The 13,025-nt window shown below is 33.5% G+C and overlaps 1 protein-coding gene across 3 annotated transcripts; it reads right to left on the bottom strand.

The window, feature by feature from the left end:
- On the bottom strand, window positions 998-11,016 carry LOC109333085 (glycerol-3-phosphate acyltransferase, chloroplastic). 3 transcript variants are annotated; one of them, XM_019568351.1, is made up of 13 exons: window positions 10,885-11,016; window positions 9,451-9,548; window positions 8,537-8,623; window positions 8,273-8,370; window positions 7,489-7,546; window positions 6,619-6,720; window positions 6,458-6,519; window positions 6,236-6,346; window positions 5,960-6,038; window positions 2,917-3,036; window positions 2,729-2,842; window positions 1,895-2,076; window positions 998-1,416 (listed from the first exon to the last, which is right to left on the bottom strand). In XM_019568351.1, exons 1-12 carry the CDS (start codon window positions 10,934-10,936, stop codon window positions 1,939-1,941), a joined length of 1,119 nt encoding a protein of 372 aa, XP_019423896.1. In that variant the 5' UTR covers window positions 10,937-11,016; the 3' UTR covers window positions 998-1,416; window positions 1,895-1,938. The 3 variants fall into 3 exon arrangements, with proteins under 3 accessions (XP_019423896.1, XP_019423897.1, XP_019423898.1); XM_019568352.1 differs by having other exon boundaries at window positions 998-1,409; XM_019568353.1 differs by having other exon boundaries at window positions 1,895-2,073; window positions 10,885-11,015.

Raw genomic sequence — 13,025 nt, 5'->3', positions numbered from 1 at the left:
GAGAGTTTAATAAAAAAAAATAGCACGCATAGGGAGAAATATAGGTGAAGAAATAGAGAAGTGAAGAAGCTTAAAAATAGAAAGAGGGGTCACCAACTGTCTGACTATGCATGTGGTTTGAAATTATTTCTTTTCTTTTAAAAGAAAGTTATTATAGATCAGCAAGGAAGGCAAATTATTTTAATACTAAGTTACTTCAAATTTATAGGTCACTTATCAATTGAGATTACGAGTGCTGAGTTGACTTTAACCTTTCAAGTATCTTTTCAAACTTAACTAAATCCGTTGGCAATATTTTTTGTAGTTCTGGCAAGTAATTGTTAATTTTACATTGAAGTGAGTTAAAAAACATAAGAAAACCCCACACATTCCCACTAGCTTGAACAAAGCAGATCTTTGACATGCAAAAGCTAGCAGAGAACAGCAAAAGTTTGCTCTGTAAGGGCAATATAGGACACTTGTCCTTAAATTGTCGTACATAATGGCAATTTTGGTTCTGTGCACAAATTAATGTATTGAGCATAGCCTGGCCAGGACTGAAGCAAGCATTGCCATCAGATTTACAGCAACAATGAAACTCACCAAGGTTGCACTGATAATTTTTTTTGACAGATTTACACTGCGCTATCAAAAATTGAAGAAATGTGTGGAGGACTATCATTACTTGCTTCCCAAACAGCCCAAATATTCCTTGTAATCTTGATCTGGGCCTAAAGTTAATAATGATGGGATGAATTAATAAAGAATGGATTAAGTTTATGAGATCAAAAAGTTCAACTTTTTATCTTGTAAACAAATTAAATTATCTATGTTGGCCTCTGTTTCTATGATATTGCCTTAGAAGAGTTCCACATACATAGGGTATATAAGTTTTTTTTTATGAGTACATATGGTATAGCTATCTATGCAGATGAAGATAAACATGAAATTGACCAGATGTAGTGATTTTAGCAACAACAATCTTCCATTTGCATTTGAATTATGCAAAGTCACCGTCTAAACAATTTGATTCTGAGAGGTTATAATATTAACAAACTACTCATCTATAGAGGAACGAATTTAACTTGCAATTACAAATGGAAGTAATTACCTTTTATCCCTTTAACTAACTAAAAGAGAGTCAGATACATCAAATTGTAAAACAAAAAGTATATGTAGTGTTCTTATCAGTCAATGGACTGGATCTGGAAAGGGGCTAAGAGGGATCTGTACTGTAAGGTGTAAGCAATTGAATTTCAACCTTCTGGAACAGACTCCTGATGAATTCAACTCTGTTAACGGTATGCGTAAAAAGAAATATGGAAAACATATATTTGGCTGCAAACTTTCATCAAGCTAATCAATGAGTGTAGTAATTGGCAGTTCCTCCAAAAAAAATCAGTTGAAATCTTTTGACTGACGTCTTGAGACTTGAGTCTAAAAGATAAAAAAACAGGAGTTTTCAGCCACCAAAATTTCAGATGTTCGATATCCGGTAACAAATAAGTTAACTAGATAGTTTCTCAGCCAAGAAAAACTCGATTACTCACGTATAATTTCTTCCCTGCATTTCATTATTTCATATTATTCAGATTCTTGCAACTTTTTTGGGGTGCAATTCAGATTCTTACTGTAGGATCACTACATTGTAATATATTTGACAAAAAACAACCAAAATACGTTCATGATATCAAACATTCCAAGGAAATAACCATAATACAAAGTTGAAAATGAAGAAAAAATATTAAAAGCATTAATCAACTGTTGCTCAATGATAACAATCACAATCAAATAATCATATATGAGCACCTAAAAAAGAATATTTGACCCCAATAATTAGAGGTTTCCAATTCTAACCTAAATGATGTATAGTAGTATAATTGAATTTTTCTGAACTCTAGAGTTAGAGTTGTACCTCATTGTCAGAGCAAAATATAATGCAAAAGATTCAAATTAGAACTAGTTCCATGGCTGTGACAAAGAAACTTTAGGAGTTGATGCTTCTAATCCTTTTTTGCCTCGTATTGCAGATTTTAGCACATTATATTGCTCATTCACGGAGTCGTACAAGGCTTTTGAATATGATTCCTTAGCCTGCTAAATATAACATCCATATCATACCAATCATATTAAAGAGGTAAAAGAATCTTGAAAGAAAGATAAGGAAAATGAGGTATCAAAGCAAACAATCTGTCTATTTTTTAAGTTCAGATTGTAACAAGTCAAAACCATCAGTATATTCAAACAGAGAACCCAAGGATACAGAATAATGGGTTTTGTGGGATGTACTCATCATATTACAAGAAATTACACTCAATTTTTTAACCTGAAAATATGAGTACTTGTACATCACAGTATGAACCGGCACAAGTGAGTTTCACTATTGGGTAGTTCATAGGTTTACAAGATGTACTATTCTTTTTGTGGGGCATCGCAGTATAGTCATTCAAAAGGCAGACTCAAATGTGGGAGGGCTCCAGCCTTATAAGCCTAAAGATTATCTGGAATGTTTTTCTAGAGTTTAAGTGTGCAGCATCAACAATGATAAAAATAAAACACCACTCTATCTGTACTAAATAGTAGCTTATAAATGGTGTGATGTGTTACATTCTTGTATGGCCACATCTAATTTCAAGGATAGCAAAATGACAATAGGTGACTTCTCAGAGAAAACTAGTGTGGGTCAATGAAAAATAATATACCTAAATAACTAAGAAAGTGAAAGTCCAGGTTATCAAATTCAACAAACCTTTTCTGGACTTTCACAAGCAGCAGTAGTTTCAGAAAAGCTTATCTCTGGAGCAACTGATAAGCCAGTTCCATGAAAAGAAATAAGTCTTTTCTCCCCAATTTCTTTTTCAACCTGCAAAGTTACATGGTCTCAATACAAAAAGAAGAAAATATTCGGATGGGCACTCCAAGATAAAATTGGCATACCTTCATTGGAGGGGGCATTATCTCATGGCATGATATTGCCAAAGGATATACATGACCTGGTGGACCAGAATGGTCAACAAGCCTTCGCATGTTATCAACTGAAGAAGCATCAAAGGGTGCCTGAAAGCATTATATCAGTACAGAAAGATCATAAAATTGGTAATGCAGTGCAGTAAGGAAGTTACAGACGTTTAGTCGCAACATCTGTTATGATTGTTGACACAAGTCCCAATGTTTATCATTTTATACAACCACTAGCCAAACGGAACAGCAAAAGAAAAGAATCATCCGAACAATGATTTATCCTGATACACATGAATAGACTGGATTCACAAACTAAAACATTCAATTTACTTGATTTATATAATAAGCAGAGAGATACCATTTCATTATAACCCCTTTTTATACCACCAAACAGTTTTCACCAATCCATAACCTAAGTAAGGGAAGCAACCTAGCCTTAGACCTTGGATACTATCACATCTTTCTTCCTATGTTTACATCTAACTTTTCTTTACTCAACAGTCTTAAGGACATATTACATGCAACCCAGTAAAAGTATAGAAGTAAAGCTATGACAGATCACAGCCACAAGAGAACATGGATAACCCAATAGGCATGGAATATCATTATCAGGAATTTGTTTTCATGATTATTAACAAGCATCTCACAAAGTAATAAAGGTAGTAAAACTACCTATTAGGGCTTTCCATCCTACCCCAGCTAAAAAACAAAATAATGCAGCTGAGTAGAACAGAACAAAATGGTGCATCAGAGCAGAAGAGAAGAACTCCAAATTTGAGCAACATTCAGGGTGTTAACTTCACTTTTTCCCAAAATTCACCAACGTTGGGTGAAGTTAGACCAATTAAAAGGGGTAGAAGGTGATCAATAGAAATAATAGAACAAAGCATAACAAAAGGCATTGCTATAAATGTTTTACTAAAAAGTTGGTTCTTGTAGAGTCCAATGGCGTTGATTTATCAATGTACTTGCTCCTATCCAATGGAAAAGGGTTTGGTTGTTGTTGTACTAACACTGGAGTTCAGATAATATGTCAACTATTTTGAGGGGAAAATGAAAAGAAACCAACTAAGAAACCTGTTTAAACAACAGATTCCACTAAAACAGAATAATAGATATGGCTTCCTCCCTGTCTTCTTCTAAACATGCTAACTTGTTCCTTTCTATAAGCATGTAAAGGAAATAACCATAAGGCAATATGAGTTGGAATTCCCTTCCTAGAAGTTTAAACAAAAAAATCATGCTCTCTATGCCAATACAAATCACCTTTTTCTACCTAGTTAACATTGAAAGTCATATTTCTGTACATGAAAGACTAAGCATGTGATGAGTTTGATTAAACTGAAACTATAATGTACTTACAAATTTTACATTAACAACAGAGTGAACTTACCGGCGCCCATTCTCCAGTGTGGGGATCTTGTCGATCCCTACCACCACTTGGGGCAATCCAGATTAGTTGTGATCCACCCCTACACCAAAAGCCAGTATATTAATTGACCAACCTAAAGCCACGACAAACAAAAGATACCATCTGAAGTGAAGCATACCCCACCTATTACTTGCTCTTGCCTTTAGATTTCTATAAAACATGGACTCATGGATGCAATACAATCTTAATTGAAATCAATAAAGAAAAAGTCATGTAGCGATAACCTAGTAGATATACCTTAAAAGCACAGCCATCTCCTTCAGACTTTGTGTGTTTGCTTTTCTTTTCATCTCTATGAGTTCCGGATCATCAAGCATGTGCTTTTTAGAGTAAACACAAATGAGATTCCTACAAACAAAAATTGTTCTGTAACTAAATGCAAAAGTCAACTTCATTTATGAAAAAGGAAATATTTATACAACCACTAGCCAAACGGAACAGCAAAAGAAAAGAATCATCCGAACAATGATTTATCCTGATACACATGAATAGACTGGATTCACAAACTAAAACATTCAATTTACTTGATTTATATAATAAGCAGAGAGATACCATTTCATTATAACCCCTTTTTATACCACCAAACAGTTTTCACCAATCCATAACCTAAGTAAGGGAAGCAACCTAGCCTTAGACCTTGGATACTATCACATCTTTCTTCCTATGTTTACATCTAACTTTTCTTTACTCAACAGTCTTAAGGACATATTACATGCAACCCAGTAAAAGTATAGAAGTAAAGCTATGACAGATCACAGCCACAAGAGAACATGGATAACCCAATAGGCATGGAATATCATTATCAGGAATTTGTTTTCATGATTATTAACAAGCATCTCACAAAGTAATAAAGGTAGTAAAACTACCTATTAGGGCTTTCCATCCTACCCCAGCTAAAAAACAAAATAATGCAGCTGAGTAGAACAGAACAAAATGGTGCATCAGAGCAGAAGAGAAGAACTCCAAATTTGAGCAACATTCAGGGTGTTAACTTCACTTTTTCCCAAAATTCACCAACGTTGGGTGAAGTTAGACCAATTAAAAGGGGTAGAAGGTGATCAATAGAAATAATAGAACAAAGCATAACAAAAGGCATTGCTATAAATGTTTTACTAAAAAGTTGGTTCTTGTAGAGTCCAATGGCGTTGATTTATCAATGTACTTGCTCCTATCCAATGGAAAAGGGTTTGGTTGTTGTTGTACTAACACTGGAGTTCAGATAATATGTCAACTATTTTGAGGGGAAAATGAAAAGAAACCAACTAAGAAACCTGTTTAAACAACAGATTCCACTAAAACAGAATAATAGATATGGCTTCCTCCCTGTCTTCTTCTAAACATGCTAACTTGTTCCTTTCTATAAGCATGTAAAGGAAATAACCATAAGGCAATATGAGTTGGAATTCCCTTCCTAGAAGTTTAAACAAAAAAATCATGCTCTCTATGCCAATACAAATCACCTTTTTCTACCTAGTTAACATTGAAAGTCATATTTCTGTACATGAAAGACTAAGCATGTGATGAGTTTGATTAAACTGAAACTATAATGTACTTACAAATTTTACATTAACAACAGAGTGAACTTACCGGCGCCCATTCTCCAGTGTGGGGATCTTGTCGATCCCTACCACCACTTGGGGCAATCCAGATTAGTTGTGATCCACCCCTACACCAAAAGCCAGTATATTAATTGACCAACCTAAAGCCACGACAAACAAAAGATACCATCTGAAGTGAAGCATACCCCACCTATTACTTGCTCTTGCCTTTAGATTTCTATAAAACATGGACTCATGGATGCAATACAATCTTAATTGAAATCAATAAAGAAAAAGTCATGTAGCGATAACCTAGTAGATATACCTTAAAAGCACAGCCATCTCCTTCAGACTTTGTGTGTTTGCTTTTCTTTTCATCTCTATGAGTTCCGGATCATCAAGCATGTGCTTTTTAGAGTAAACACAAATGAGATTCCTACAAACAAAAATTGTTCTGTAACTAAATGCAAAAGTCAACTTCATTTATGAAAAAGGAAATATATCTACATAAAGTTCAAATTCAATAAAACAGAAATGTAAAATGAACCTGCCAATACTGAAGGGTTTGCACACAGGATCAGTTACAACTCTATCACCTGCTACATACATCTGTTGAACAAAAGGCGAAATTCAATGACTTCAGCATATATAAATGTGCAGTACAGTCTATGCTCTAAAATATCCAGATAATAAAAATGCAAAATTTACCATGTTTTCAGCGATATATGGCAGTTGCTTTTCAAGCAACAGTGAAATAATTGCTGGATCTGCTTCAGTTTGGTGGTTTGACATGAAGATGATATTGTGTCCCTGCAGTGATTTTTTCAGTCATTCGGAATATTTCACCACCTTTATGAATATGTTAACATAGGGCAAATATACACACAAGAACCTATAAATCAGAATGAAGTTTGACATTTCATGAAAAGGTAGATGCTTTTTCTTTACAGTGTTTTATCTCTCACAATCTTTGCTAATAAGCAGTACTAACAGGGGTAAAAATGGACATGTATAATACAACCGCAGGAATCATAAACATCAACTCTGTATCTAAGTAGACGAATTTGAAGCACATTTGTGGCAGGAAGAACTTAACAGTGTTTTTTATGTTGTATGATAGTAATGCAGACACGTGATAAAGACCAGTTCCTACTATCATAATGAAACTGACCAGAACAGCAATGGGAAAATGAAAACAACCAGATCAGTCACTAGATTTCGGTCAGTTACCAAGACCCATATCTGAGATTGATTTGTTAAAAAGTTCATGTGCCATAATCTGCTTTATAGCATATTAAAATAGTAACAATGTTAGTATGCATATTGTCCACAACCTTAAGAAAGACTTAACATGTCTGACAGGCATAAACTCCTAATATGTTATGTCAACATGCATAGATGCGGACCTTCCAATTTGGCTAAGGACTTAAGGTAGATACAAAAGGAGGAACATTAGACTTTATTTTATTTCCATCGCCCCTACTCTGAAAAAAAGGTTATTTACAAATTCTACCAATATTTTACAGCAAAGATACAAGTAACTTTACAATATAGAGACAATATATTAGAAATTGGCACCTTCTTAAGTTTCTCTTCTATTTCAATGAAAAGGGACATGTTGCCAACATAAGAATTTCTGCAACAAAAATATCACATATAAGAAAAGCAACACAGTGAAACCAGATGGAATTAACATCATTCCCTTGATACACTCTAATTATAAAGGCCCCTGGAGATTTAATATAATAATGGGATATACAGATCGTTAATCCCATGATTATACTTCCGGAAATGAAACACAGAAGCCTACATCCTGATGCATCTTGGGATATCACTATTCACTAGTCCCCAAATATAAGAGTTTCAGACATCAAAAGGCTTAGTCAACTATTGGAAGGTAACAACAACCAGAGGATTCACACATGATATGCTTTATTGACAAGTAGACTACTGTACATCATAGGAGGAATCATTACAATTGCATTAATAGTTTTAGTCATTCCCAGAAGAACCGTTTGCTTCAACAGCACATGTTAAACATGTGGAGACTAACAACTCAAAATAGGGCCTCTATTTTCACATTGCATGCCAACTTCACCCAAAACAACCCATGCATGTATCTCACTATCTCTTATACTTCCTCAACACAATTCTTGATTCACAGATCCTATGTATCTAAGAACATTATAGTGATAAACTTGCTAAAAAAATGCTCGTATCAGGAATATAAAGTTCATACATGAAAAATTAACTGACCACATGTGTAGATTACTAGATTATCAATAATAAAAGTCAAATAAGTAAACTAGAATAATCAACAATAAACAGATGAAGCCGGAGAAACTATAACTTGTAACCTCACCTGTAATCAACTAAAGGGCGGATATAATTTTGACCAAACATGTAGTAGTCAAAAGGCTTTCTCTTTGCTTTGTGGTGTGGTTGAAAGACAAAGGGATCCTGTTAAAAATCAACCGAATGTTTTGAGCAAGACAACTCTATATCCTTATGGTGAAAAAACAGCAAACTAGATTTGCTTATATGCTAAATGCTACGAAGATTTCTTAAATAAGATTCCACGGGCATGGAAATAATTAGCAAAGCTAATCCTAGAATTCAATCTTACCGTCACATCCAAAAATATGAGATCTAGAAAAACAGTCATATTTGACAGCACAGTCTCATTTGCCTTGGGATCTCCACTTTGGAAAACCTGAAATGTGATTCCATGCAAAAGGAAATGCATCTAAACCATTTAAGTCTTTTAAATGTCAGAAGGATAAAAAGATGAACTAGTGTATTAAACTGCAAGGAGTCAAGGACTGTGACTCAATTTAACTAAACTATTTTACTTATCATAAACAAGGTCCAAGTAATGAGTAAATCATTTAAAGAAATAAATAGATGTAATATGTGGAATGCAAAAGCAAAAATATAAGTGTGCGCATACAAACAACTTCATCAATTAATGCATTTGATAAAATCAGAAGTGTCCAAGTTTTAAACAAAAAGAGGGAGGGGGTCTACAAACATGATTTCATGTTGGAATTCATCTACCTTTTTTCTATCACAAGTGTCCAAGTTTTAAACAAATAGAGGGAGGGGGTCTACAAACATGATTTCATGTTGGAATTGATCTCCTTTTTTTCTATCAGCATGTTACCAATTCCATTATCAGCACAGCAACAGAACAAATGCCGGGCATTTAAACATATATTTTATCAATCATGTGCCAGTGCATGAAACAAATGAACTAGAATGGATGATAGCAATGATAGCCACCACTACCTTTTCATACTTCAAGCACACTATTTTGGGAGTTCAGTTCCCTAGTGAACTAATATTTGTCGCTATATATATTAGGAATAATTTAGCCAGGAAAATACGTGTATGATTTACTCCTTATCCTTAAATTGTACTTCATGAAAAGTATGGTTATTCCAAGGTATGCATAAAATGGAAGATTTACAATTTTACATCAACAAGAAACTTGGAGGATGTACATTTATATGAACATAAGAGAAATGAATATAAGCGTACAGCATTTTTATAGTTGTTGTACAATTCTTCCATCCCCGCAGCAACATTAGGGGGCAGAGATCCTGCTTCTACTTCCTTCTTTAATCCGGAAAGAAGCTCTGCAATTAAACAATTAACATGATGAAGGAAAATCAATTTTCAGGAATAAATATACTTAAAAATGTATTAGTGAGAATAGCTCAGTATGAACTAAAATTCACTAAATATTCATCAAAGCACAAAATTAATATGAAATGCCCACACTTTCTCTTCTAAGGTATACTATAATGCACATCTTAGACTAATAAAATGAATCTTTCTTCATCTAACCATATAACCCTACCTCTGCACTCAATTGGCAAACCCAATTTTTGACTATCCCACTAGCTTAGAACAAAAAAAAAGCATTAACCTATGAAAATTCGTTCCTCATTGTCGAATTTTAGGCTATAGTCTTAATGTCCTTTTAACTAAAATTTTGGCCCATGAATATGCCATATAAAACAGTGCTGTATATAAATTAGTTATGGTCTTATATATCAGTTTAGAATTTATCTTCCTTCTTTCAATTCCCATTAGGAAGTATATAAGTGCATTTACAAAATAGAACTAATATGAAAGAGAATGACAAAAGGAAAAGAATAAAAAGGTTTGCCTCTTAATGCCAATTTTTCTTATGAAATAATAACGGAGAACATGATGAAACCATGAAAGGAGCTTATGCAAAATTGTTATGGACGTGTACTTGCAATTCAAGCCAATCCAAAACAAACTTATGAAACAACTTCACAAAACAACATTTGTCAATTCTTAAACAGAGCAGCAAGTAATTTTGTCTTTTGATAAAAGTAGCAGTAGGTAAAGTGACGATGTTTGGCGTGTTAACAGAACAAAATGGAATAGAATATTCTGTTTCTTCCTCTTTGGATGGAACCAAAATGTCTATAGACTATACATAACTTTCAATTCCATTCTCACACATCTACAAAACACGACCTAACTAACAAATCAAAACATTCACCCAACCTTTAACCGAAAACCTTCACCTCGAACCACATGCTTTTGCCAATCAAATCATATTTCCTTATTACCAGATTTCGAATGTTATAATGACAAGTTCAGAAATATTTTCAAGAATTACTTAGAAAACGACTGAAAATACGAAAACTGAAGAAACCAGTCCAATAACTATACACTGACTTAGTTAATATCCAAGTAAAGGAGCAAATAATAGAAAATCAACCTTTAAAGCCGTTACCAATCAGTATCAACTAAGCAAAACTACAATGTCTATCGTCTCATCAAGTAAACATCTCAAAAAATTCACTATCGCACTTTCCTGATTCATTGCATTTCGACTCGACATTTTTTTCTTTCAAAGCAACAATAATAATAAATAAATACGCAACAATCGAGCATAAAGTTGTAGACAAAAAATTATAAAGTTGAGGTGACCTTGTTCGTTTTTAGCGTCGAGCAAAGTGCGGGAATAAACCGTGGGGGCCATTTTGGCGGGAAAAAGTTGGTAGTGAAAAGCAACGTTGTCTTTAGGTTTAACCTTATAGAGAAGAAAGATGTGAAGAAGAAGCGATTAGAGATGGGAAATAAATGGAAGAAGAAAGCATAAGAGTAGGAATAGCGAAGAATGTGGATGAGGATTGAGAGAGTCATAGTCTTATTCGTGAGGCTGAGAGAAGAGAAATTAGCGTGAGAAGCGGTCATGGTAAGAGACCAATTCCACACAGTGTTACACAAATCAAATGTTGACGGTGGCGCATGCTTTTCCTTTCACGTAGATGTGAACATACATTCAATTGGTTCTGGACCGGACACAATGAGACATGGAAAATGGAACAACTGATTTCCATCCTTAAATTAGACGATCTTATGTTATCAATTCAACGACAAAGATATTAATAGTTAAATATAACAAGTCTACAAAATAATATTATATTAGGGGAATGCAAAACTTTTATATAATGATAGATAATATAGTAATTATGTACAATGATATTGTATAAATATTATATTATACTTTTATAATTTCAAAATAAGTTAGCTTACATATGGATATTTATCTTAATCTGATTAGGATTAGATTATTGGTAGGTTGTGTCATGGAAAAATACAAGTGCCTTAAAAGCAAGATAACCATATAGCTAATGTGCAACAATCTAAACAAATGGTATTCTCATATTTTAGCAATTGAGAACCAAAATTATGGCATTCTATCAAATGTCACACATTAAAACCAACAGGAGCAGATACGTCTGGTCCAACCTCTCTGGTTTGTGTTTGATTCTCATATTTCTCCATTTGATATTTAATAATTTAATATTAATTTTGTATTGCAAACACATTAGTTTAATCGGTAAAGCTGTGAATTATTTCTTTACTACTACACTTTCTTAAAATATCACTGCTAGTTATATTATCATCAGAATAAAATATCCACATTCGTGGGTAAGTGGCTAATTCCTTGGACGTATTCTTGACTCTTGGTTTTGTTTTTGTATAAGCTTTCGAAGAGATTTCCATTCTAAGTTGGTATAGAATGGTTTGTGGAGGGAGGGCACCTTTTCTATTTGAGTGGGTTTGATGCTATTTTTGTTAGTCCTCTAATATATTCTTTACAAGGAGTTTACATTTAAATCTCATATTTTTAGCTTCAAACCCTTACCACGTCCATGAAAGCAAGTTTAGTGTGCAACTAAGTAACGTCACGTATGTAAGTTGATGTTTAAAGCTAGTATTTGGGATTCGAATCTACGTAAAATCAAAACTGGCCTTAATTAATAGGAATGCCATTTTCATATCAGACTGGTCCTCTGCTTTTGCAAAGTATGAGAAATTTCTGCAAGTATTTTGACTTGTTTATTACTGTTCTAGTATAACTTTTTAAAATATTATCAGAGTTCACTTTTCACAACAATATGTATGAGACTTTATTCCTCTTCAAATCGTGGACACCATCTACAACTACTTTCATAAGTACAAGTATTATTATTTTGAATATTATGATGTTTACAATTTTTTTCTTTGATATTTATTATTATTCTGAATACTATTATTATTCTCAGGCTGGACCGGCATGAGAATTAGTATCACGAGAAAAAAACATGATGGAACAACATATGTTATGTTACCATATGTTTCACTACTACCAATCTTAACATCCTCCTCCTCATTAATATCACCACATAACTCAATATCATCTTCATCACTGGAATCACTAACAATATCTCTTATGATAGTCATCTATGTTTAAGAACAAAAATTATAAATATCATAGTATTCAAAATAGTAATAATAATACTTGTACTTATGGAAGTAATATAATTACTTTAAAGATAAGCAAGTAAGGCAAACAAATGATTATGAAGAAAGAAGGAAGATTAAGAGAAAATCATAAGGAATGGAGAATGTTGTACTGTGTTTTCTGGTTCTAGTAAGGAGTGAATATATATGGTTTATGGTATATAGGGAGAGAAAATGGAAAAAGTGAAGTTGAGGATATCATCCACAACTTTAAGAGAGAGAAAATGTGAAATTGTAGATAGTGACCATGATTTTAAGAGGAAAAAAGTCGAGGAAAA

Source organism: Lupinus angustifolius, chromosome LG18 (assembly GCF_001865875.1).
Source record: "Lupinus angustifolius cultivar Tanjil chromosome LG18, LupAngTanjil_v1.0, whole genome shotgun sequence".
In the NCBI taxonomy this organism is placed as follows: domain Eukaryota; kingdom Viridiplantae; phylum Streptophyta; class Magnoliopsida; order Fabales; family Fabaceae; genus Lupinus; species Lupinus angustifolius.
Note: the sequence above shows the minus strand (reverse complement) of the source record. Positions and strands in the feature narration are given on the sequence as shown.

Coding starts and splice junctions, on each gene's coding strand:
- LOC109333085 (XM_019568351.1), bottom strand. CDS start 10,936: ATGGCCCCCACGGTTTATTCCCGCACTTTGCTCGACGCTAAAAACGAA. Junction 7,547..8,272: donor CGCCCTTTAGTTGATTACAG/GTGAGGTTACAA, acceptor TTTTTGTTGCAG/AAATTCTTATGTTGGCAACA. Junction 2,843..2,916: donor TAATGCCCCCTCCAATGAAG/GTATGCCAATTT, acceptor GTAACTTTGCAG/GTTGAAAAAGAAATTGGGGA.